Raw genomic sequence first — 25233 nt, forward strand, 5'->3', positions numbered from 1 at the left:
CCTGGTGATGTCATCCAGTGGTGTCAGGGGACAGCCCACAATGTCTTGTGCTGTGCTCACCACCCTCTGTAATGCTTTCCTATCCGCAGCTGTCAGACCAGCATACCAAACCACAATACCATACGAGAGGACACTCTCTATAGTAGACCGGTAAAAGAGGGTCATAAGCCGTTATTCTACCCTGTTCTTCCGCAAGACCCTGAGAAAGTGAAGTCTCTGTTGGGCCTTTCTGGCCACCTGGGTTGCATTAACTTTCCAGGTCAGATCTTCGCAGAGGTAGACTCCCAGAAATTTAAAGGAGGAAACTCTCTCCACACAGTCCTCTCCGATGTAAAGTGGGGCAGGTTCCTCCTTTTTCCTCCGGAAGTCTAGCACCATCTCTTTTGTCTTGCCGATGTCCAGGTGCAAGTTGTTGTTACAACACCATATGGATAGTTTTTGTACCTCCACCCTGTATGCTGTCTCATCCCCAGTAAGCCAGTACAGAAGTGGCTTACTGCTGCCATCTTCCAGGGTGGTTTTTGACTTCCCATCTTGGACCTCAGATATTCTGTGGAGGTCTGCTAAGCGCAGGCTAGGCCTGACATTCTTTATCTTCTCAAAACAGTGAAAGTAGGATGAGGATTGCTACCTGCTGAGGGTGTGCTAAAAATGAAAATCTGTGAAGCATCTGGCAAGAAGTATCTCTTTACCATATAAATTCTCATGTAATTAGAGCTATGTGAATATCAATCCAACAGTCAATGCAGTTTTTCGTGTTTCTTCTAACCTCTAGGAAAAGCTTCTCTAATATGTTTCTTTCCAAATGTTCTTTCCAGATGTTAAATTCCCATGCTAGCTGGCATTCTTTGATTGGAGTCTCTCCATATTTAGAAGGCACCAGTTGAGGAAGGCTGCGATCTATGTCTTTGTTGTCATATGTCCAAGATGAGGAAAAGAAATTGCTACATAGAACTTGTCAAAGTTTGCACTGTGGAAATGTCTTTTAACTTTTAAATTATTTTAATTTAAGAGGAAGAACATTAAATAGCCCTTAGATTTCCCTCCCTCAGGTTGCAGAATAGCAGAATCTGAAATGATCCATTAAATGTATTAGTGTGCAAAGATTATTACAGCAGAGAAGAAAATCAAAGATAGTACAATTGAATTAATTGGAACTTTTGATTTTCCCCTATGACCCATTAATGGGCAGTTGCATCCGGTATCTAAAGATAATTTTTGCTGATTTTCCTAAAACTTAAACTTAAAAGGTCTAACTTAGACTTTAAAGGCATTTATCTTGGAAAAAGAAACCACGCTGCCTTAAGGCCCTAGCTCTAGCCATAAAAGTACCATTACTGAATCCCCACAAGTTCAGAAATAGGAGGTGCATGGACCATCAGTTCTTCATATTTGTCCAGGAATAGCTTCAAGCGTGACCAGTAAGAATCCTCATTGTATTGTAATTTCTTCTTTTTCAAATACTGAGAAACCACAGGTTTTATCTGAAATATAAAGGAAAGATAAGGTTAGTATTATAGTAAATACTAATGTTTATTTTTGATTAGGGTAGGCCCATAGCCAAATGTAAAGAACACTGCTGATCACTAAAAATGGCAAAAAATCTTGCCAGGTGCAAACAAGACTAACCACTTTATTATATTCTGCCTATAATACAGGAATCTCCCCAGCCTGGCAACTTTCTCTGGGGAACAAATAGGCTCAAAAGTGTTTGGAGAGTGGGTAATTGGTTGTAGCCTTTTTGTGGTTATGTAATGACTCCAGGCTAACTCTGCATTTGAGCCCTCCTTGCCAGATTGCGTGCTTCCCAATATATATATACAACTGAAATAAGTATTAATTAAACGATATAGACAGAATGCTTTAGCAGCCTCTGAGATACCTGCCATTTTAGCTCCCTTAAGAGAACATGAAGAATTCTTGAAGAGAAACTAACAATTTTGTTATGTAAAGTACTATAAAGTAAAATGAAATTATCTGTATATATGATCCATGGAAGGAAGAATTAGAATGTGCAATGTAAAAGATCTTTCTTATCATTCAGAAATGAAACTTATTCTTTAGAAAATATGATTTCAAGTCTATAGGATGTGTAGTTTTGGACCAGTGTCCCCTTTCAATCTCAAAGAAGCCTGAACTGTATAAAAACTAATTTCTGATCAAGAACATGCCTTTTTTCCCCTGTTGTTGAGGGATAGGATTTTGGCCTACATGAAACTCATCACCTTTTAAATACATACTCTTCTCTTTACAAGTAAACATTCAGCAGGTATTTATTTTGCCCCACCCTACCCTTCCAAATGCCCATTCCATCTGCCATTCAACCTCGCACCTTCAGGCACATGTTATCAGAAAAAGTTGGGAAAAGATGATGTTCCACATGACAACTAATGATCGAGTGTCCAAAAACCCAGTCCAACAGAGGATTTCGAGGCAAATTGAGAACTCCACAGCTCATCATGTGGATTCGTTTTGGCTTCTTATCAGGTGAAAACATGGGTAGACCAATATGCTATAAGATAAACCACAAATGTTAATTTATTAGGACATTAGGAAACTAAAACTCTTGGGATAGCAATGCGGTCAGCCAAGAAGCATTTTTTATCTGTGAAATAGCAATAAAACTTAGACTTATATACCACGCCATAGTGCTTTACAGCACACTCTGAGTGGTTTACAAATGTCAGCCTATTTCCCCCAACAATCTGGATCCTCATTTTACCAATCTCAGAAGGATGGAAGGCTGAGTCAACCTTAAGCCAGTCAGAATACTGACTACAGTATACCTGTACAATACTGCATTCTAACCACTGCACCACCACAGCTCATCTGAGTGATTTGTTCAATTTCTTTGCAGTGTTATAGATTCCATTCTGTGGAATATTTGGAGAAAAACTCATACATAAAGCAAAGAAGTATGAACACGAGATGGGAAACCTATAGCCCTCTACATGTTACTGATCTCAGCCAGCACAGCCAATAGAGACATGCTGGGAATTCAGCAATATTTGAAGATCCAAGTTCCCCAAATGCAAATTAGACTCTTTCTGAGAAATACTCAGTATACACCATTTAATTTAAAAAAAATACAATCAAATACTTGGAAGCAAATCCCACTAAGTTTATGTAAGACTATATCTCATTAAGTTTCTGTAGGACAATCTGAAACTCTTCCATGTTTTCCCAGTATTTTTTAATCAAAAAATACCTCTTACACAATGAATTATGAAATGATTGCCTAATATTATGTTACTTCTAAGAAGCCTACAGCTAGAAACACCCTTATTTTTACATGACTATACACAAGACCATAGCCTCAGTGCAATCTTTAGTGAATCCACCTAGCTAAAAATAGTATAAACATCGAAAATACAATTATCTTTTCAGACTCTCTAAACTCCCCTTTCTCAACCTCTTTAATTTCCCACTCATTTGTTCAATTAGAATTAGTGCGATCGAAGACCAATACTGATAACTGACAAATAAAATTTAGTACAGAGTTAAAATACATTTGTAAAATAACCTCACTAGCATCTGACATATAAAATCTAAAATCCAGGACGTAGCGTATATTAAAATATAAACACTTTTATATTAAATATGTCTAAAATTACACCAAAATAAAAATTATCTATTAATATCAGCAAAGTAGTCATATTTAAAATTTAAATAAATTATGGTTCCTGGGGATGCATTGTGGGATAATGGCAAAACATAGCTACATGCACTGTAATAAGGCATACTTCATTTATAAGCAGCATTCGGACATACGGTAGGGCAAATCTGGGCAAGCAAAGGGAAAACGTGGGCAGTTTCGCAATGCAGGATTCTTATGCCAAGAGAGGCTAAGCTAATAGGTTTCTTCATACAACATAGGGATGATAGCCTCACCTGGAAGATATTGACATGGATGTACGCGTGGGCGAGGAGAGCACGGGTAATCAACATACAGCTGAGTGCAGACCAGCTAGACTGGAATCCTGAGATATTAAGCAGCAGCCAATAGTGGGCATACAGACCAGTGAATATACAACACAAAGTCCGAATGGCAGTTTTCAGTTCTACCTCTGTGAGTAAACCTATGGAAACGACAGTAAGTGAATAGGGAAGCTATTATTTCTTCTTGCTGTTTTTGTAGGAAAAAAAAGGTACAAGAAATTGCTCTGAGGCTGAGAAAGGGAAAGGCGTATTTATGGAGACACACAACCAGGAGATGGGAAAGGACATTACAAACTTGTCAAAGAAATGGATAGTTCATGCACACAGCCCTGGAAAAGGAGACTCAGAGACCTTACCTAAAGAACTCACTAGTAAGAAATGGCTAGATGTTTGCTCTAATTTGTTCTCGATATCTTGGCTTAAAACTAATTTTAAAAAGTCTACACTCTTGATTGCGCTCTGCAATTAGGGGCTTGACCATTCCCATTATGGGAAATCACACTGCTATGAAATTTGGAAAGGTAGCGCAGGTATGGTTTAAACTACTGTTTCACTATTTCTCCCTTGAACATTTTAGATCTTCTAAACTGCAACCACATTTTTTTGGGTGGGGGGGCAATCTTGCAACATTTAGGACAGTGTTTTTCAACCACTGTTCCGCGGCACACTAGTGTGCCGCGAGATGTTGCCTGGTGTGCCGTGGGAAAAATTGAAAAGTAATTATAAAATACTTTCTTTGTGTTTATTTGATTCCTATTCAAGAGAATTACTTTATATATAGTCAATATAGGCACAGAGTTAAATTTTTTAACATTTTCTAATGGTGGAGTGCCTCGTGATTTTTTTCATGAAACAAGTGTGCCTTTGCCCAAAAAAGGTTGAAAAACACTGATTTAGGAGATAGAGATAATCCTTGACTTATTTAGTAATTGTATGAAGTTACCACGGCACTGAAAATAGCCGTGTGGTATTCACACTTAAGACAATCACAGCATCCTTATGTGATCAAAATTTGAATGCTTGGCATGTATTTACAGCGGTCGCAGTGTCCCGGGGTCATGTGAACGCCATTCGCGACTTTCCCAGCCAGCTTCCGACAAGCAAAGTCAATGGGGGAAGCTGGATTTGTTTAATGACCATGTGATTCAGTTAACTGCAATGAACTACAGCTTGGCAGCTGTGGCAAAAAAAAAAGGGGGGGGGGTTGTAAAAGCAAGCAGGACACACTTAACAACCACTTTACTTGATGCGGATTCTGGCTTTAATTGTGGTCTTACGTTGAAGACTTCCTCTGCTCTTTTAGATTTAGATCAGGGCTACAAAGTTTTAAATATTCAAGAAAAGGTGCTTTGAAAGAAGGAGTTTAGAATTGTCCTTTAGGCTACTTTTTTTTTAATGGATGGAACTCCCAAGAGAGAAAAATAAAGGATTTCCCTTCTAAGACACACACTGTAGTTTGGGGGAGGGAAGAATTTAATTTTTCAGGGGAAAGGATCAGATGCCCCTTTCCCCAGTGCTCATTCTCTGATGAAATTTGAAATTGTGTGTGTGTGTGTGTGTGTGTGTGTGTGTGTGTGTGTGTGTGTGTGTAAAATATATAAATCCAGAGGCCTGATTGTAATCTTTCAAAATCTACCCTTTTTTAAAGTGCTTTTTTGTTTTAATTAAACCAGAGCAGAGGGATTTGAGGGAGGCACATATCCAATAACACATCACATAATCTGTGTTGCAAGCTGCTGGGTGAATAGCCTTATCTCATGGAAGAAGGTTTAGGCTCCTAGCCTTATCTCTGTTCGTTCTGCTTCTCTGATTCTTTCAAAGGCAGAATTCCACACAGAGTGAGCTATAACGACAGTCAGTCTTAACGAAGAGATGTAATTGCATTCAACGTTTACACTGTAAAACTAATGGAAGAGAAGGGTATGCTGATTAGTAGGAGGATTTGGAGGACGGTAACATACCAATGGCTGTTAAAGGAGTTATGATAGGTACAGCAATAGGTGCAATGAACATATAAACATAACGGTTCAGGAAAGGAACCTTCCAGGTACTGGAATCCCCGAGGCCAATGACGTTTGTATAAGCGTGGTGCATTTTTACATGGTGGTAGGACCCTTGTTCTGCTGTGAAAGCGGAGCAAACCTGGGACAGAAAGAAATGGTAAATAAAGAACACTGCAATTACCTGCGTATGTATATGGTACTTTATATCTATGATATTCAGTAGATGTGCTAGACCAGAGGTCCCCAACCTTTTGGGCGCCAGGGACCGATTCCGTGGAGAAAGGATTTTCCACGGACCGGAGTGTGTGGTTTTGTGTGCTGCCTGCATCCCGTGGATGGGGCTTTGCTTGTTTGTGCAGACTGGTTGCTGGCATGCTGTGGCCCAGTACCGGTCCACGGACCAGGGGTTGGGGACCCCTGTGTTAGAATACAGCTCCTATCACCCAAGAAATGATGAATTCCTGCATAACACTCAACAGTCATTCCAGAATATGGTAGCTGGAAGAAAGCAAGTTGAGGAAGTCTGTAGCAGACCATAGAAATGAAGATCTTTAAAGTTGCACTCCTAAATTTGATTGCTGTTTGTTAGAGTGTGATGGTTTTAAAGCAATGTTGATAACAGCATAAATCTTCAGATCAGTTAATTTGATTTAAAGGGGACATTTGATTTAAACAGGTGTATGATGGGATAAGCGGTTTCACTATAGTCACTTTCAGGAGTCCATAATGTACCCAGTGGAGAAATTTACTCAGCTTATGTCATCCAATTATACATAAAAACATATATACATCACAGAAGAGTTTAACTTGTTACTCTCTAGATATTCTGATACAGTTTCCACCCAGACTAATGCCACTGGCCATGCTAGATGGATCTGAAGGGAAATAAAATTAGATCTCATTGCATGAGATATAATTGTTATTTTGGTTTGGACAGATCTCATCTGGATTTCTGTATCCAGTTCTGAGCACCACACTTTAAAAGCATTCAAAGAATCTTTAGAGCAGGGGTAGGCAACCTTGGCTCTATTATGACTCGTGGACTTCAACTCCCAGAATTCCTGAGCCAACAGCTGGCTCAGGAATTCTGGGAGTTGGAGGAGTCATAAAAGAGCCAAGGTTGCCTACCCCTGGTTTAGAGAATGTGTGGATAATGAGAGGACTCAAACATCGCTTTATGAAGAGAGAGATCGCTGTGGTTGCTTTGTCTTGAGAAAAGGCAAATGCAAGATAATGCTTTTCAGATATCCACAAGAATGTCCGATCAAAGTAGGTCAAGGCTTGTTCTCTCTCATCCCAGATTCAAAGACACAGAATAATAAAGTTACAGTACAGATTATGATTAAATGTTACAGAAGCAGTAAGAGCAAATAAAAAATGGAACCAATCATGTAGAAAGGTGTTGGCTGCCCTCACTATATCTGTTCAAGTGGGGACTCACAATATCTGTTTAAGCCATTTGTCCAGGATGGTTTAATTTGAATTCTGGCATTAAGTAGGAGATTGGACCTGAGGACCAAAACAGCCACTCCCAACTCTACAATTCTATGAATTTCACACATAAAATCACTACCAGAATGCCTACCTTGCTATAAGACAGGGGTGTCAAACTGCCGGCCTGCAGGTCAGTTGCATCATATGGAGGCCGCACCCACCCCAGCTCCGGCAAGGCAAAAAAAGTCATGATACGTCATGTGATGTGGCGAGTTTGACACCCGTGCTATAAGATAATCCTTGATTTACAATCACAATTGAGACCAGAATTTCTGCTGCTAAGTAAGGAGATTAAGTGGGCCACACTGATTTCACAACCTTTTTGTTACAGTTAACTAATCACTGCAGTTGTTAAGCGAATGGTGTTGTTTAGCAAATCACGTGCTTGCTAATCCAGTTTCTCCTGTTGACTTTGCTTGCCAGAAACAGGTTGGAAACGCCACAAAGGGTGATCGCAAGGACCCCAGAATGCTGCAGTTGTTGTAAATACTACATGCCAGTTGCCAAGCACCCAAATTTTGATCATGTGCTTCTGGGAATGCTGTGATGGTTGTAACTGTGAGGACTGGTGGTGAGTCGCTTTTTTTAGTGCTATTGTAAGTTCAAACGGTTGCTAAACAAATTGTTGTAAGTTAAGGACTTACCTGTGGTTTGTCAGCCATTTCTGACAAACCTGCCTCAGTGCAAGAAAAGCATCAACGGAGAGCCACAGAAACAGATTCAGAAGTTTTTTGCCAATTGCAGCTCCCCAAGGTTGCTCTCTTCTACTGCAGAATCTGACATGTTTGTGTATGTAGGCATGTAGACCTGAAAACCTGGTTTTTTGATCTATCAGGCCTGGACTGAAGGGGTTTTAGCTTTTAATATTGTTTTAATTGTTGGGCTTAATTAATGTAATCTATTTTAATTTTATACTATTTTTATATTGTATTTTATGCTGCCCTGTAAACCGCCCTGAGTCCTTCGGGAATAGGGCGGTATAAAAATTTAATTAAATAAATAAATAAATTTAATACCCCCATATTACTCCAAAACAAAAGAAGTTTGGAAATATAAAATAAGCACTGAAGTATTTTTGGTCCTCTGAAGGACATTCAGTTATACCAGGGGTCTTCAAACTTGGCCCTTTTATGACTTGTGGACTTCAGCTCCCAGAATTCCTCAGTCAGCATGCATGGCTGAGGAATTCTGGGAGTTGAAGTCCACAAGTCATAAAAGGGCCAAGTTTGAAGACCCCTGAGTTATACTAATCATGACCAGAAATATCTTCTCTGTTTGTGATACAGAATCAAAAGCACTTGTCAATAAAAAAGCTTCCTAAAATGAATCAGAATCATGTATAAATACTCTCCATTCAGTCTCTTGCAGTACACTCATTTCAGGTGCAATACATTACTGGCTCAATTCATTTTTTGTTTCCTTCAAGAATTGCCGTTTCTTGGGATATGTATGCTGGCTATTTCCCACGCATCCTTTTCAGACAAAGAATAAAAATATAATTACCCCCTATGATCTACATGCAAAAAATTATTCTTGACTTCCTTGGAATGCTGCTGAGAAGAAAATAGATTATTGATTGTTGACTAGAGACATTGCTTTAGTAGTTCAAGCTGTTCCAACTATTTGTCCTTCAGAAATCCCCTAATCAGCACAATGCTAGTTTTAGTTCCATTTTACTGTGATGTGCAATTCAGCTTCTTACATATAATTGAAAATAACATATAAAGCTATTAAATATTCCCAATTCTACTAGCTTGCAAAAACACAACAAAACTAGCTTTTGCCGATTGTGGTACTAATTTTATTACTTTCTATGACCTAACAAGAGAAAGGAAGAAAGGATTTTGAAATATATTAATGCAATTATCTATCCAATGAAGATCCAATAAAGAGGGAACAATAAAATATGGCATATTTAATTATTTAATGTGAAAGGAACTTCTATGTTCCTAAGGCATTATGTCCAAATAACAACCGTGTATTTATGGAATATCAACAATATCAACATCAGGTGCCAATTATTAATATTCTTCACAATATAAATAGGATGCCTTTTGTCCTAGATTGTAGATTAATCAACTTGGTAACTTCTATTATCTCTTTGATTTTAAGTAGCCCCAATTAATTTAATTGCTAGCATTATTATTTTATCATTACTGCATTCACACAAGCAATGAACCAATGTAACATTAAGCTAGTTGTTCTTTCCCACAGTATCTAAGAAAAAACCAAATCTGGAAAGCATTGCACTTTGGGTTGTATGGATCTGGCAATATCCCCAAACATTTCCAAATAATTTTGCAGTGAAACATTGATAGTGAACTATATTAAAACTTGAAAACCAGGATGGGCATGTTTCGAAATGGCCATGTCCACTTTCTTGTTCAATATGATCATAAAAAAGGTAAAAGGTAAAGGTTCCCCCGCACATGCATGCTAGTTGTTTCCAACTCTAGGGACCGGTGCTCATCTCTGTTTCAAAGCCGAAGAGCCAGCGTTTGTCTGAGGACGTCTCCGTGGTCATGTGGCCGGCATGACTAGACACCAAAGGCGCATGGAACACTGTTACCTTCCCACCGTAGTGGTCCCTATTTTTCTACTTGCATTTTTACGTGCTTTCGAACTGCTAGGTTGGCAGAAGCTGGGACAAGTAACAGGCGCTCGCTCTGCTATGCGGCACTTGGGATTCGACCTGCCAAACTGCCGACCTTCTGATCGACAAGCTCAGCGTCCTAACCCACTGAGCCACCGCGTCCCTTTTAAAATATGATCATACACTATCATAAATTTTATAATTTCAGCTCTATATACAGTAAATTAATTAAATAGATGCAACCACATTTGGGGGAGGGCAATTTTGCAACATTTAGGAGATACAGATAATCCTTGACTTATTTACTGATTGTATGAAGTTACCATGGCACTGAAAATAGCTGTGTGGTATTCACACTTAAGACAATTACAGCATCCCTATGTGATCAAATTTGAATGCTTGGCATGTATTTACAGTGGTCGCAGTGTCCCAGGGTCATGTGAACGCCATTCGCGACTTTCCCAGCCAGCTTCCGACAAGCAAAGTCAATGGGGGAAGCTGGATTTGTTTAATGACCATGTGATTCAGTTAACTGCAATGAACTACAGCTTGATTGTTTGGTTTAGCTATTGTAAGTTATGCAGGTTTGGATGCTACTTATTTTCATATCTGGTGGACTTGTAGAAATATAAAAGCTTTTTGGATTAAGATTTGGTGTAACATTCAAAAGATTTTCAAGAGAAAGATAAAGTTTACTCCACAATTATTTTTATTGGGTGTTATTACAGATTGTGATACTAAAGAAATTAACTTGATGTTGAATTTGATAACAGCTGCAAGGTTATTGGTAAGGCAATATTGGAAGAAGGATTGCTTACCTACTATAGAAGAATGGATGCTTAAAGTGTCAAATTTAGCAGAAATGGCTAAGATTTCTGCTTATTTGAAGGATCATTCACAAGAAAGATACATTTCGGTCTGGAGAAGATGGATAGATTATATTCAGAATAAATATGGGACTAAAATGTTCCATTTAGCCTATGAGTAAATTTTAGAGTATTATTATTATTAATAGTTTATTACTGTATAGTGGATTTTTTATTAGTTTTAATTATATGATATTATTATTATTAGTATTGTTTAATAACTTGGATATTGTATTGTTTAATAATTAGGATATTAATTTGTTTATGTTTTTATTATTATGTTTACTTTTAATCTGTTTATATTTATGCTAAACGGGAGTTAAAGCGCATTATGGACTTGGTTATTTATATAGTTGGTTAATGTTAGTTAGATTATGATTATTATATTTGTAACCCTGTGCTCATCTCTGGGAAGTGGGGGAGGGAGAGGGGGGGTTTAGGGTGGGTTGGTTTTGGGGTTTATATTGTAACTTTTATAAAACTTTTCAATAAAAAAAAAGTAAGTTATGCAGGTTATGTCAATTTTTCACTTTGGATGAATATCACATACCCACAGAAGTCTTGTCGTGCTTTCTATCTTTCAGAGAATGGGATTAGCTAAAAACAAACCTCAATGAAGAATATGCTCCATAATTTCCCCCATGATTTGGATTCCACCAGAGCATTGTGGGTAGCCAAGTGGCTTGCCTTCACAGCGAGGGTATGATGGGTCACACCCAGGACAGCAATGCCCACCAGGAACACAAAAGGATTACTGGAACGTAGAAACAGGAATCCTGGAAATGGAAAAGAAGCACTTAGAATCTTTCCAGATATAAGCAAAGGCAACAATGCAGTCCAGATTCATGTCATTTACCATCTTCCCTGGTAGTCTTTATCCAGATATAAGCAAAGGCAACAATGCAGTCCAGATTCATGTCATTTACCATCTTCCCTGGTAGTCTTTACAAATATAATTTGATAACTAGGTTTAGTTCAGAGCTACAAGAGAGAGGCAGAACATTTTCTTGGCACAGAGGTCCTGCTGGATGGGACCTCTGGCCATCTCATCCAGCAGTCTGTTCTCAGAGTGTCCAACCAAGCAAGGAAGACCAAGCAAAGAAGCCCAGTAGAAGCCTTCAGAGACAGCCACACTGCCATCCTGGGTGATCTCCATGACTTCCATGAATTGGTCCAACCTTTTTTTGAAGCCAGCCAAACTGGTAGCCAGTACCACAGCTTCCAGTAATGAATTCCAAGGTTTAATTGTGTATTTGTGTACACCAAAGAGCCATAGTGGCACAGTGGTTAGAATGCAGCGTAGCAGGCTTAACCATGCCAACTGCCAGCAGTTCGATCCTGATTGGCTCAGGGTTGACTTAGCCTTCCATCCTTCCAAGGTTGGTAAAATGATGACCCAGATTATTGAGGGCGATATGTTGACACTGTAAACTGCTTAGAGAGGGTTGAAAAGCACTATGGAGCGGTATATAAGTCTAAGTACTATTGCTATTGCTATTTTTTTTCCTTTTGTCTGCTCTGATTCTTCTGGGATTCAATTTCATTGGGTAGCCTCTGGTTTTAATATTTTGGTAATGGGAAAATAGCTTTCCCCATCCACATTATGCATACCATGCATAATTTTGTACACCTCAGTCATGCCACTTCTCATTCACCTTCTCTCTAGAGTAAAAAAAGGCCTAATATTGCAAAACTTTCTTTATAGGGAAGCTGCTCAAGCCCCTTCATCATCTCATTTGCCTTCCTCTGAACTTTCCCTAACTCCACTGTATCCGTTTTAGGTTCATCAACAGGAATATTCTAGATGTGGGCATTTGACAACTCATTTCTTATTATCCCTAAGATGCTGTTGTCCTTTTTTATAGTAGATGCATCCTGTGTCAACATTTTCATTGAACCATTTACCATTACTCCAGGATCTCTTTCTTTATCAGTCACTGCTAGTTCCAAACCTATATGTTTGTAGGAATAGTTAGGATTTGGGGGCCCAATGTACATCACTTTCCACTTGCTCACACGGAATAACATCTGACATTTTGATGCCCACTTGTACAGTGATCCTTTTGGAACTGTTTACAGTCCTTCATTGTTTTCACCACTCTGAACAATTTGGTGTCAAGCTGTATTGACTATTCCACTAGTCATCTCAGATCATTTGCAAATAAGTTTAAAAAGCACCAGTCCTAGAACAGAGCCTTGGAGACCCCACTACTTATATCTCTTCAGTGTGAAAAATGCCCATTTTTTCCTATTCTTTGTTTTCTATTCTTTAGTCAGTTGTCTATAGGTCTGTTTTAAGGATTCCCTAATGGTGTATTTTGCATAGATTCCTGTTTTTTGAAGATCCAGCAGGGCATGTCAGTTGAAGTCCCAGAGCTCTTGTAGCAATGGTTGATCTGCTGGGAATTGCAGCCCCAACCGATTTGAAAGACAAATCGTATTTGAAACGCAGGGCAGAAGTTAAGAGGGCTGCATGATAATCTCTAATTTAATATCCTTTTCCTGGCTGTAATTACCTCTGCTAAACATCCTCTAAAATATATAAATAAAGACCCAATTTTACCCATTTTAGTTTAAAACTTTAGGGCAGGGGTCTTCAAACTTGGTCCTTTTGTGACTTTTGGACTTCAACTCCCAGAATTCCTCAGCCAGGCATGCTGGCTGAGGAATTCTGGGAGTTGAAGTCCACAAGTCATAAAAGGACCAAGTTTGAAGACCCCTGCTTTAGGGAATATGATGTATTTATTCCGGCTGATCTATCAATTTAGAGAACATCCACTATGACTATCTCTGTGCAAGACTATTCATTGAGATAAGGTGGCATTGTCACATTCTAGGATGAAAGCAGATAATATGACATGACAGAGATGATTTCATATTTCAGCCTCTTACAGATCTGCTATTACATCTGATTCTAATCTAATATTTTGAAAGCATTAGCCTGATACCTTCAGTATAAAAATAGTGTATATCTGCAGGACATGACTTACATCCAATATGATTAGTCCAATGTTAGTGGAATGATCCATTCACAGACACCTTGTTCTACTAATAGTCTCAATGGATATTTGTCCAGGCTAGGAATAATTGAAGGACCAGGGTTCATCTTGCAGCACAGCATAATGTTGCTATATTTATAGCTGTGAAGCATTTTATTAAACAGCCACACTTCTCCCTGGTTGTCAGTCTCTTCATCATAAATCAAATAAATCAAATAAGATACCCTCAGAGAAAACGATAGCCACTTTTTATCTCAAGAGACAGGAGAATCTGGCATGTATATCATATATCTGCCCTGCTCTTTCTTCAAGGAACTTATTGCATTATTTTGTCTTCAAAATAAACATGCCATATAAATACATAAGGCCAAAAGATTGTGATAACCCAAGGTTTCCAATGGAGATACATGACAGGATAGCAAGAATCAGAACTGGGTCCCTCCTAAATCTGAGTAATTTGACACAGAAAATAAAGAAAAAATAATTTGTTTCCAGAGGCTGTCTGAAAAGAATAGTTCTAATTCCATAGACATAATTGTTTCGGGTTTTGTATTTCACCTTCCCTAGCCTCATATCTTCTCCTGTGAACTGGGCCACAGTGCTTATCATTCCTATCAGCATGGCATTCAGTTATGTTGGCTATGGCCAAAAGATGCTAAAAACCAATATATCTGCCTGATACCAGATTGGAGAAGGCTGTCATATACTGTAGATAATATTCAGATGGATTGTTACTGGGTAATTCACCGAGACAGCTTGCTCCTGTCAAATGCATTTTAAGTATTCTGTTTTCATGAGTACTTCAGAAAAGAAAAGCATTTCAAAACTGCCCTTAGGAAGGTTCACTGGGGAAGTTATACCTTCGTGCTTTTCTTCCCTGCATTTCTGTTGCAGACCTTTCTGACGTAAAGAGAAACATTTTAGAGTTTCACTAAACTCTAGGACTACACAGCAAAATACTCTGAAATATTCAGTGATTGATCACTCCTGTCTTCTCATCTTAGATCAACTGTACTACTCCCACAACACAATGATACTTAGGGCTTATCCGGCCCTGCTTGCTCTGGTGTGAGGATGGCCCATGTGCAATTTCTCAACTGGAATGCATTGCATTGTCCTCCAACTCCCTCTTCCAGGCCACCACGAAGGCTGCATCCATTCATGCCTTGCTTCTCTGCAAAAAACAGTATTTTCATACTTTGCTGGTACAAGCAGAGCCAAGTGGTCAGCAAACAATTCTAAGCAAAGTTCAGAGAAAGGCACCTGTTATGTATGCAGGCACCTGCATAGCAACAGCCACCAGGGGGCGTTGGCCTGAACGGTTTTGGTGGGAAACCCAGTTTCGGCGGGAAACCTAGGGCCAACCCCATTGGCTGTCCGCTTACCTGGCTAGGTATTTAAGGAGGCCAGGTAACCCTCATTCCTCAGTACGCTACCCCCTTCCAATAAAGAGCTGAACACGTACTCCGGCTGGCGTCTCTTCCTTGCGTTGGACCCACTACATTACAGCACCTACCCTGTTCCTATTGGCCATTCTCCCTCCCACACCCTGGCCTCTGGTTTTCAGAGTCATTTACCTTTTGATAAGGAGACGGTCAAGGTTATCGGCTGAGCCAAATACCCATATCTCCCACTTCTCTTCCTAACTGATGGGGTGCAGGAAAGAAAGAGGAGACTTTGAGAGGCCAGCTATGCTTAGCATTAAAAAGATTTGATTCTCCTCCCTCCATAGAAGTTTCCTGCTGGGTGCTTTCCCCGCAGTACAACTGTCTGCCACCTCAGTATACCCAGCACTAAAGCAGGAGTTTTTAGTACATCAGTACATCAGAGTAGCGAGCCAGCAGACTTTTGGACATATGGTATGTGTTAACAAAAGACCAATGACATGTTTTAAGAACAGCTCTTGCAACTGGGCGATACCTAGTCCCAACCCCACAGCTTTGATACATCCCCACTGAAGACATGAGGGCCACGCTTGACATGTGTCCTTGGTCCCCTTACACCACAGATTCACATTAAGCTGATACATGTCCAGGGGTCCACCCGCAGAGTGTTCGACAGATGTACAAAACACTGCTTCCCCACAGGGCTAAGGAAGTTCCGTGCTGACTTCTTCACAGATCTGCCAGTTCTAATAGTCCTTCTCACGTGACTGGCAGATCCTCTAGCAGATCTTCAAGGAAAACATGGGCTGCTTCATTATGGAACCACGGTGAAATGACCCACAGTTTATTCATAGAATTGTGGTCATAACTTTTTCATAGAAAATATCAAAGGCAGCTTCAGCAGGGAGCCCACAGAACACCTATTAGAAGCCCCAGAGTGAAATTTTCCAAATTAAAGCGGTCCCTGGAGCTCTTCTGCCAGCACCCTTGGGTAACTTTATCATAGCACTTTCCTCCTACTTGCTTCCCTCCAGGAGGAAACTAAAAAATATTTGCTTTTCCCCACCAGGCAGCAAGAGAAGAAGGAGAGAAAAATGGAGAAAAGCTTCCTTTTTTCCAGTTCTCCAGTTTCAGGGAATGACTCGCCTACAACCAGTTTTCCCTACTCCTCCCTGCTTCTGGTGTGGACAAAACACCTAGTTTGTTCCATTGCCAAGACAAAGTAGGAGTTGAAAATGGAAATGGCGTGAGAACTTCCTTAAACTGGCATTATTTCCTGCTGTCTTACACTAGAGAACAACACCTTAGTGTTGTCATGCAGAACAATTCTTAAACCACCATGTTAAAGCCAAGTTCAAATTCCATTCAGCAAGTGGAGCTTACTGGGCACTCTCTACCCAGCTAATCATTCTCAACCCAGTCTCTTTCACAAGGTCGAAGGGTATAAATACAATAAATCAAGGTAATGTAGTTTTAAACCACCGTAGAAAAGTTCATCCACTATGATTGTCTCTGCTTAATATATTTTACCACATATGCCTTTAATGGCAAATTCTTTTGAGAATCTATTTTGTTCCATTATCAGTTATAACAACACTGGAGCAGTGTTCATACTGATTCATTTTTAATTGGTGTATAGATACAGCCTTTTTTCTATTGCACATCAGACACTAGTAAGTCACGTTGCTATGTGAAAACTCCAAAGAAACTTTTAAGTAGGACAAGATTTCACTGATAGTTGTTGACCAGTCATCAGAATGACACGCTGTAATTACTTCCCCAGCTTCCAAAAGAGTAGCTGTGCTATCGTTATTGTTTTCCTACAAAAGCAACAAAGGATGCTGTCATATCTTAAAACTTAACACTTTTTTTCCCCTGCATACGCACGCATGAATCACAGTTCCTTTCTGTGCCAACTTCTGCAGTACAGTAATGGATGTGTTACCCTTTACGGTGCCGGCACGTGCTTTGTTATTTTTACTCGGTGGCTTCCCCCACCCCACCCCCGTTATATCATATTCTACACAGACACCAACCGGCTCAGCAAGTCGGTCTTTTGCCTATTACAACCCTTACCTTAAGGAGCTGTTGCAAGGCAAGCCTGCTTTAAACGTGCCTCTCTCTCTGATGACCAGAGACGTTTCAATCCTTGCCTCCTCTGGCAAGGTGACAGCCGCCCCCTGCTTCGTACCGGTAATAGGACCCACCGCCTTGTAGGCAGCTTTTAATGACCAGAGTGGATGTCCCGAGGGCCAGAGTAGAAACCAAGGTTGGAAGGAACGGTAGGGCTCTCTCCCGCCCACCCAGCACGCGTGCCACCGGCGTCCTTACCCAGCGGTAGGCTAAGCAGGTTCAGAGCGATAATGGTGCCGTCCACGCCGTGCCTCTCCCACCAGCTGCTGCTCTTCACCGCCCTGTGTACCATCTCGGACAGCTCCCCCATCAGGGCTTCGTCGGAGGACCCCGGCTCCCCAGAGGGCTGCAGATCTTCCGCCCCTCTTCTTTTCAACATGACCGCCTCTTGCCCCGGAGCAGAGAGACAGAAGTTGTCATCTGGGGCCGAGCCAGCTCGGGGGGAGCTCCCGCCTTGTCCTGCGGAGCCCTCCTCCTCCTCCTCCTCCTCCTCCTGTCCAGCTGCTATGCTGCAGCCGTTGGGCCGTTGTGGCCGGACGGCGTCGTTCGAGGACTCCCCTCCTCGCCCTTGGCCCTCGCCTTCCTCCCGCCTTCTCTCCTCCTCGGTGCCCGCGGCACCTGCTCCCTCCCCGGCCCGCTTGCCTTTCCCTCGCTCCCCCTCGCCCGGCTCCCGCTTCTTCGGCAGCGCCTCCGCCCAGCGGGGCTCCTCCATCTCCCGCAGTCGGGACGCCACTGCCTCGGCCGCAGGAGGCGAGCGAGAGAGAGCGCGCCAGGCCGTCCCGGGAAGGGCAAAGCGGCAGAGGAGGAGAAATGGGGCTGGCCTTTTGGGCAGCAGCTCCGCCGCGGCGTGCAGTCAGACTCGCTCGCCAGGCTGCCAGCTCCGTCTGCTTGGCTAGCAGGCAAAGTCTGTTTAATCCGAAGGAGCTGCCCCGGGTCAGAGGCTAGACGTTGGGAGTGAGTCCTGCCTGCTCCGCCCGCTGCCTCCCCTTGCCTTCAACGCCAGCTGCATTTATTCCGATGGCAGCTTTTTTGGCTACAGCCCGGGGACCTCTGCGAGATACAAAGCAGTTGGTTGGAACCTGCAAGAAGATGGAGGTCCAGAAGATCCGCAGCCTTAAAGCACCCCACCCCCCCACAGGGCTCTCTGGCTCCCTAACTGTTCCTGGCCCCCTATTTCAGGGGTAGGCAACCTCGGCTCTTTTATGACTCATGGACTTCAACTCCCAGAATTCCTGAGTCAGCTATGCTGACTCAGGAATTCTGGGAGTTGAAGTCCATGAGTCATAAAAGAGCCGAGGTTGCCTACCCCTGCCCTATTTGGAAGACTTTCTGAACTACCTTTCTACGCAGGTAGTCTTCAACTTACAATGGTTCATTTAGTGACCCTTCAAACTTACAACGGCACTGACGAAAAGTGACTTATGACCGTTTTTCACACTGGCAGCATCGCCATGGTCACGTGATCACAGGTTGGGTGCCTGGCAACTGGTTCATATTTATGTCGGTTCATGTGATCAGCTTTTGCAAACTTCTGACAAGCAAAGCCAATGGGGAAGCCAGATTCACTTAAGAACTGTGTTTCTAACTTAACAGTTGCAATGGTTCACTTAACAACTGTGGCAAGAAAGGGGCAAAATTCACTTAACAAATGTCTCACTTAGCAACAGAAATTTTGGACTAACAGTGGTCGGAAGTTGAGGACCACCTGTATCTCAGTTGCCTCAATGGAAGGAGATACATTTTTAAAGGCAACAAAGGAGGAAGAGAGCAAGGCCCCAAAATTTTCAGTTGGTTTTAAAGTGCGAGGCACCTTATTTCACGAAACAACAGTCACAAAATACACAAGAGAAGGATTGGGGGCAGACAGGAAAGGCATCCAATTTTTCTGAGCACGAGCTTAAAGAAAATTATCAGAAATTCGCAAGAAGCCGACAATAAACTATTTGTCATGCTTTCCTCTAGTTCTCTTGGCAGGAGAGCAAAGCTTGTCCACTTCCCACCTTATCTAAACACTAGAAAATCCTCTGATTAATTTCTGGGGATTTTTTTTTAAAAAAGGGATTCCAAAGAAGATGGAGAGATGGAACAAAGAGCTGAAAATGCTCCTTGAATTCAGCAACAGCTTGGAAAGAACAGAGCTCCCTGCCAGCCTGTTTCCAGGGTCAATAGCTACAACATCCACTCAGGTTTTGCTCACTAATTTCTTTCCCTAGGTCGTAAAATGGGACAAAACTCACTTGAACCAATATCTCCCTTAGCAATATAAATTTTGGGCTCAATTCATGGACTTTCCTGTATACTACAGGCTGTTTATTAGGTTAACGCTTAATCAAGGTTAACGCTGGGCAGTAAAAGAAATCTAACACTTTTTTAAGGAATTCAGCTGATTATACTCTGTTTCTTGATACACTGGGAAGATTGGTATTGCCTACTCTTGATTCGATGCAGAATTAAAAGGCACATACATATTTAATTTAAAATGGTGAACTGGCTTGGTGTAGTGGTTAAGGCACCAGGCTAGGAACTGGGACCACTGTGAGATCCAGTTCTCCCTTTGGCGTAAAGCCAGCAGGGTGACCTTGGAGCCAGTCACTTTCTCTGAGCCCTAGGAAGGAGGCAATGGAAAACACTTCTGAAAAACCTTGCCAAGAAAACTGCAGGGGTCTGTCCAGGCAGTCTCCATGAACATATAAAAAAAGTATTTTTAATCATACAAAAATGTGAAGAAGTTAATAAAAATGTAGGGGTGTGTGTGTGTGTGTGTGTGTGTGTGTGTGTGTGTGTGTGTGGTGTCTCACCACATTTGTATTTTTGCCCTGTAATTACAACGAAACATGTTTTCTATTTATTTATTTTTTAAACCAAACAACTGAGTCATAATTAAAATAAAATTCTTTCATGGGATCATGCAGTTAGGCAGAGGAGATTATTGATATACAGGGTGATTTTTAACAAATGAAAGAAAAGAACTGTTTGTGCAGCTCCTATGCCTTCTAACAACCACATTCACAAATTGTTCATAGCACATCCAACGCCAATCCATCCATAGCACACAGATCAAAGAAAGGGTACAGCTTGCTTGTCTGTTGATAAACCTACAGCAGAGGTCCCCAACCCCCAGGTTGTGATGCACTACCCAGGCTGTGGCCTATTTGGAATTGGGCCACATGAGTGGCTGGCCGAAGAATACGTGCGTGTAACTCAAGTTGTGTGAACAGTGGGCTGGTGGGCACTTGTGCGCATGTACACCAGCCCATCGCTCATGCAAGTTAAGCTGCAAACATGTGCGCCGGCCCACTGCTTGTGCAAGGGCTGTGTGTGCATGCACGCCAACCTCCCCCCCCAATTTGTTAGAAGTAAATTAGACAGTACCTATTCCTAACAGAGGGACGCGGTGGCTCAGTGGGTTAGGACGCTGAGCTTGTCGATTGGAAGGTCGGCAGTTTGGCGGGTCGAATCCCGAGTGCCGCGTAGCAGAGTGAGCGCCTGTTACTCGTCCCAGCTTCTGCCAACCTAGCAGTTCGAAAGCATGTAAAAATGCAAGTAGAAAAATAGGGACCGCTCCAGTGGGAAGGTAACAGCGTTCCGTGCGCCTTTGGCGTCTAGTCATGCTGGCCACATGACCACGGAGATGTCCTCGGACAAGCGCTGGCTCTTCGGCTTTGAAACGGAGATGAGCACCGGCCCCTAGAGTTGGAAACGACTAGCACGCATGTGCGGGGGAACCTTTACCTTTACCTTTATTCCTAACAGTTCTACTCAAAGTAGCTGGCTAGGGAAGACTGGGAATGTTTCTAAGCAATTATGCACAGATCCAGTTCTATAGTTGTAGACAAGACCGTGTGTCATTTATATGGGCTTATGTATCCTACTCACACAATACAGTTTGGTGTAGTAGTTAAGACATCAGGAAACACGACACAGACTATCAGGATTGGTAGGGATCTTGGAAGTCTTCAAGTCCAACCCCTTTCTTGAGCAGGAGACTCTTCACCATTCTGGACAAATGGTTGTTCCTTATTAGTTCTAGTCCCACCTTCTTGAGCCAATCATTCTCCCTCAGTCCTAAAACAGGGGCAATAGCAAACCATTTCTGAAACACTGCTAAGAAAACAGCATGGACTTGTCCAGGCAATTGCCAGGAATCAAAAACTGACTGAAAGGCACGTGCTCATAGGCACATCTACTCACACATCATACTTGAAAAGAGTTTCAAATGCCAGAAAATACAGAGTTCAGAAGACCATAGTTGGGTCTATGCTCTAAGGCTGTAAATATGAGGGTTGGATGTAAAAAAACCATCTTCCCTCCTAACTTTAGTTAAATCCAGGATATTTTAATAAATGAAACAGGAAATCAGTCCTTGAAATAAGCTCTTTTTTATATTCATTCCCCTCCCCCCCCATAGTCACCACCATTCTGTCAGTCATGGACAAGCTTCTTAAAACTGTCATGAAAAGATATCTTCAGTCAGGTTCTGATAATATATTCCACCTCAACATTTTAATCACAAAAATATTCCTCCAAACTAGGGAAAATCCAGAAGTCTGGACTGTATGCTAGACGGGGACGGCGTAAAATGGTGAGATCCAGCTTCCCAATTGCATTTTCCTTTTTGTCCATCCAAAGTCTGCACTAAATCAGTGTTTTAAAAATGTTAAGTGTTGCAATGCAATGGTCTGAATGATTAGAGTTACCAGTTTCAAGGAAATTCAAGTAAACAATGCCATATGCATCCCCAAAAATTGTAATCATAAGATCTTCATTTGAAACCTTTTTTTTCTATTGATGAAACTTTGTGGTGAGAATGGAAAGATATTTCACAATGCCGTAAAGACATTCCTCGCTTTCTGTATCTACAACTACCAATCTTGAAAAGAATAGCGACTGTGAAAACAAATATTTTACCAAAACTACTCTTTTTATTTCAAACAATACCAATAAAAATTGACCAAATTTTCCCCCGATAAATTAAATACATCGATATTGAAATTTATCTGGCAAGGGAAAAAAGCTAGAATCAGACTGAAAATGTTACAAGACGCAAAAGAAAAAGGAGGCTTTGGGCTACCAGACAGGGTCTTGTACTATCAAGCAGCCATACTAACATGGTTAAAAGAATGGATAACTCTTAGAAATAAAAGACTATTATATCTAGAAGGACATGACCTATAACTTGGATGGCATGCTTTCCTATGCTGTAGAAAGAACAAATTTCACAAATACTTTCAAAACTACTAGAAATGCACTGTTTTGACATGGGAAAAGGTAAAAAACAAGAACTTACATGAAAATACCAGATGGATTTTGACAATGGAGGCGTTTGTACAACCAAATTTAATTAATTATGAGAAACTTGTGACTTATAAAGATGTTTTAATAGTGATAGGAAACTACAAACTAAACAAGAATTGGAAGAACAGGACATTGAGCTATCATGGTGGCAACACCTGCAAATGCAAATGACATATGAGAAAGATGTAAAAATATAAATATAAATAAATCCATCTGCGATTGCATTCAAGACTTTCTTAGGGACCGGTTACAAACAGTGAGGGTCGGGTCTGCTTTTTCCATCCCCCTGAAGCTTTGCACCAGCTCGCCACAGGGCTGCATGCTTAGCCCCTACCTGTACTCTTTGTACACATATGACTGTGTATCATCCGACCCATTTACTGCGATAATTAAGTTCGCAAATGATACTACCGTGGTGGGGATGAGACAGCATACAGGGCGGAGGTACAAAAACTATCCATATGGTGTTGTAACAACAACTTGCACCTGAACATCGGCAAGATGAAAGAGATGGTGCTAGACTTCCGGAGGAAAAAAGGAGGAACCTGCCCCACTTTACATCGGGGAGGACTGTGGAGAGTTTAAATTTCTGTGAGTCTACCTCTGCGAAGATCTTACCTGGAAAGTTAATACAACCCAGGTGGCCAGAAAGGCCCAACAGAGACTTCACTTTCTCAGGGTCTTGCGGAAGCACAGGATAGAACAATGGCTTGTGACCCTCTTTTACCGGTCTACTATAGAGTGTCCTCTCGTATGGTATTGTGGTTTGGTATGCTGGTCTGACAGCTGCGGATAGGAAAGCATTACAGAGGGTGGTGAGCACAGCACAAGACATTGTGGGCTGTCCCCTGACACCACTGGATGACATCACCAGGGCTCGTTGTTAGGCATATGGTGTTAGCCTACAATGTTGGGTTGAAAATATATTAACCATGATGTTATGTCTTTAAGATGTTAATTGGCCAATGGGTGTGTAAGTGTTCTCATGGCCATAAGAAGGAGCTAGTAATGTAGCTTTTTTCTCTCTGTGAATTCACTGCTCTCTACTATTACTGTTTTTGCTCTGTTACTGTGATAAACCTGAACTGTGTATTGACCTCTGGACCGGTAAGAAGACTTTGTATTTTGGATTACTCCTTGGACTGTTGCTATTGTGTATGACCTGGACTGTTAATTTTCGACTGTGCATTTTTGTTTTTACACCACCTCAAAAGTAAACTACTTTTTGCTTTTACAACTAAGTGTACTCTTGTGGTTACTGTGTGACTCTTACTGCTCTCAGTACCTTTCCTTGTCTGTGCAACTCTTTGGTAGCACAAGGAGACCTCTGCACAACAAATTCCTTAACACTGGTTATGGGCCCAGGCCTGTACTGAGAGTTAGTACACACAGTATTCCTAGCTGAGTTTGTGTTAGCTATTTGGTGTAAAATGGCACAAGAACTGTTGTCAGGCATCTCCTGAATAACCCGGTTGGATGGGACAAACTATGTTTCCTGGTCCACGAAATGCTGCTTGCTTTTGCGCAAGGAAGGATTATGGACTGTTGTAAATAACCCACCAGATACTACTGCTTGGGATCCAAATGACGAAGAGGATGCAAAGAAGATAGACGACTTTAAACAAAACAATGAGAAAGCTCTTTGCATTATTGGGCTAACACTGAATGACCAGCAGCTTGTCCATATTCATGGTGAGGAGTCTGCTGCTAGGTGTTGGGACGTTTTGCGAAGGCTTTATGTTCGAGACAGTGTGGGTGCACATATACACCTTACACGTAAGCTGTTTAGGGCTCATCTGCAGAAGAATGGAGGTATGCTGACCCATTTAAACTACATGAAGGCAACTTTTCAAGAGCTTCATGAAAAGGAGCTGATTTTTTCAGAGTTGCATCAGGTCTACATTATTCTGTCATCTTTGGATGAGAGTTATGATGGGTATGTTTCTTCTTTGGAAGTCCTGACCAGAGAGGAACTGACATTGACAAACATTACTGGGAGACTGTTGGAAGAGTCCAGGAGAAGGCGTAACAGAGACCAGCTGAGAGAGACACAGCCACAAGAGGAGCAGCCATTCACCACTGCTTACAATGTCAAGAAATGTTATTCTTGTGGGGCTAGAGGGCATATAGCCAAATTCTGTAGAAAGGGTAAAAAACAGAATGTAAATAGCAGTGGGAAGGCTAAGAAGAGCATTGGTTTGGCTGTTTCTGGTGAACCAACATCCAGATATAATGAATTGTGGGTTGTTGATAGTGGGGCTTCACAATGCATTACTAAAGTGAAAAAGAGGTTTATTAATATGAAAAACAGCAACCAATATGTTTCACTAGCCAACGGTTGGAGGATGAAGGCCTCTGGTGAAGGTAATTCCTATTGTCCATGCATTGATGAACAGTTACCTATGTTATATATACCTAAACTAAGATTCAACCTGTTATCTGTAAGGGAATTGGTTAAAGTTGGGTTTGTGGTAACATTCAGAGGGGAACAATGCACTATTGAGAGGAATGGAACCTGTGTAACTG

At 41.4% G+C, this 25233-nt stretch overlaps 1 protein-coding gene across 1 annotated transcript; it reads right to left on the reverse strand.

Annotated features, from left to right (window-relative positions):
- Window positions 1-898: 898 nt before the first annotated feature.
- Window positions 899-18124, reverse strand: FADS6 (fatty acid desaturase 6; the record flags this gene model as incomplete). The annotated part of the gene is made up of 6 exons (XM_081319003.1): window positions 899-1484; window positions 2333-2512; window positions 3892-4079; window positions 5901-6081; window positions 11505-11671; window positions 17611-18124. 6 exons carry the CDS (start codon window positions 18122-18124, stop codon window positions 1335-1337), a joined length of 1380 nt encoding a protein of 459 aa, XP_081175129.1. The 3' UTR covers window positions 899-1334.
- Window positions 18125-25233: the final 7109 nt, after the last annotated feature.

This window comes from Vipera berus (assembly GCF_964194415.1).
Source record: "Vipera berus genome assembly, chromosome: 2".
NCBI lineage: Eukaryota > Metazoa > Chordata > Lepidosauria > Squamata > Viperidae > Vipera > Vipera berus.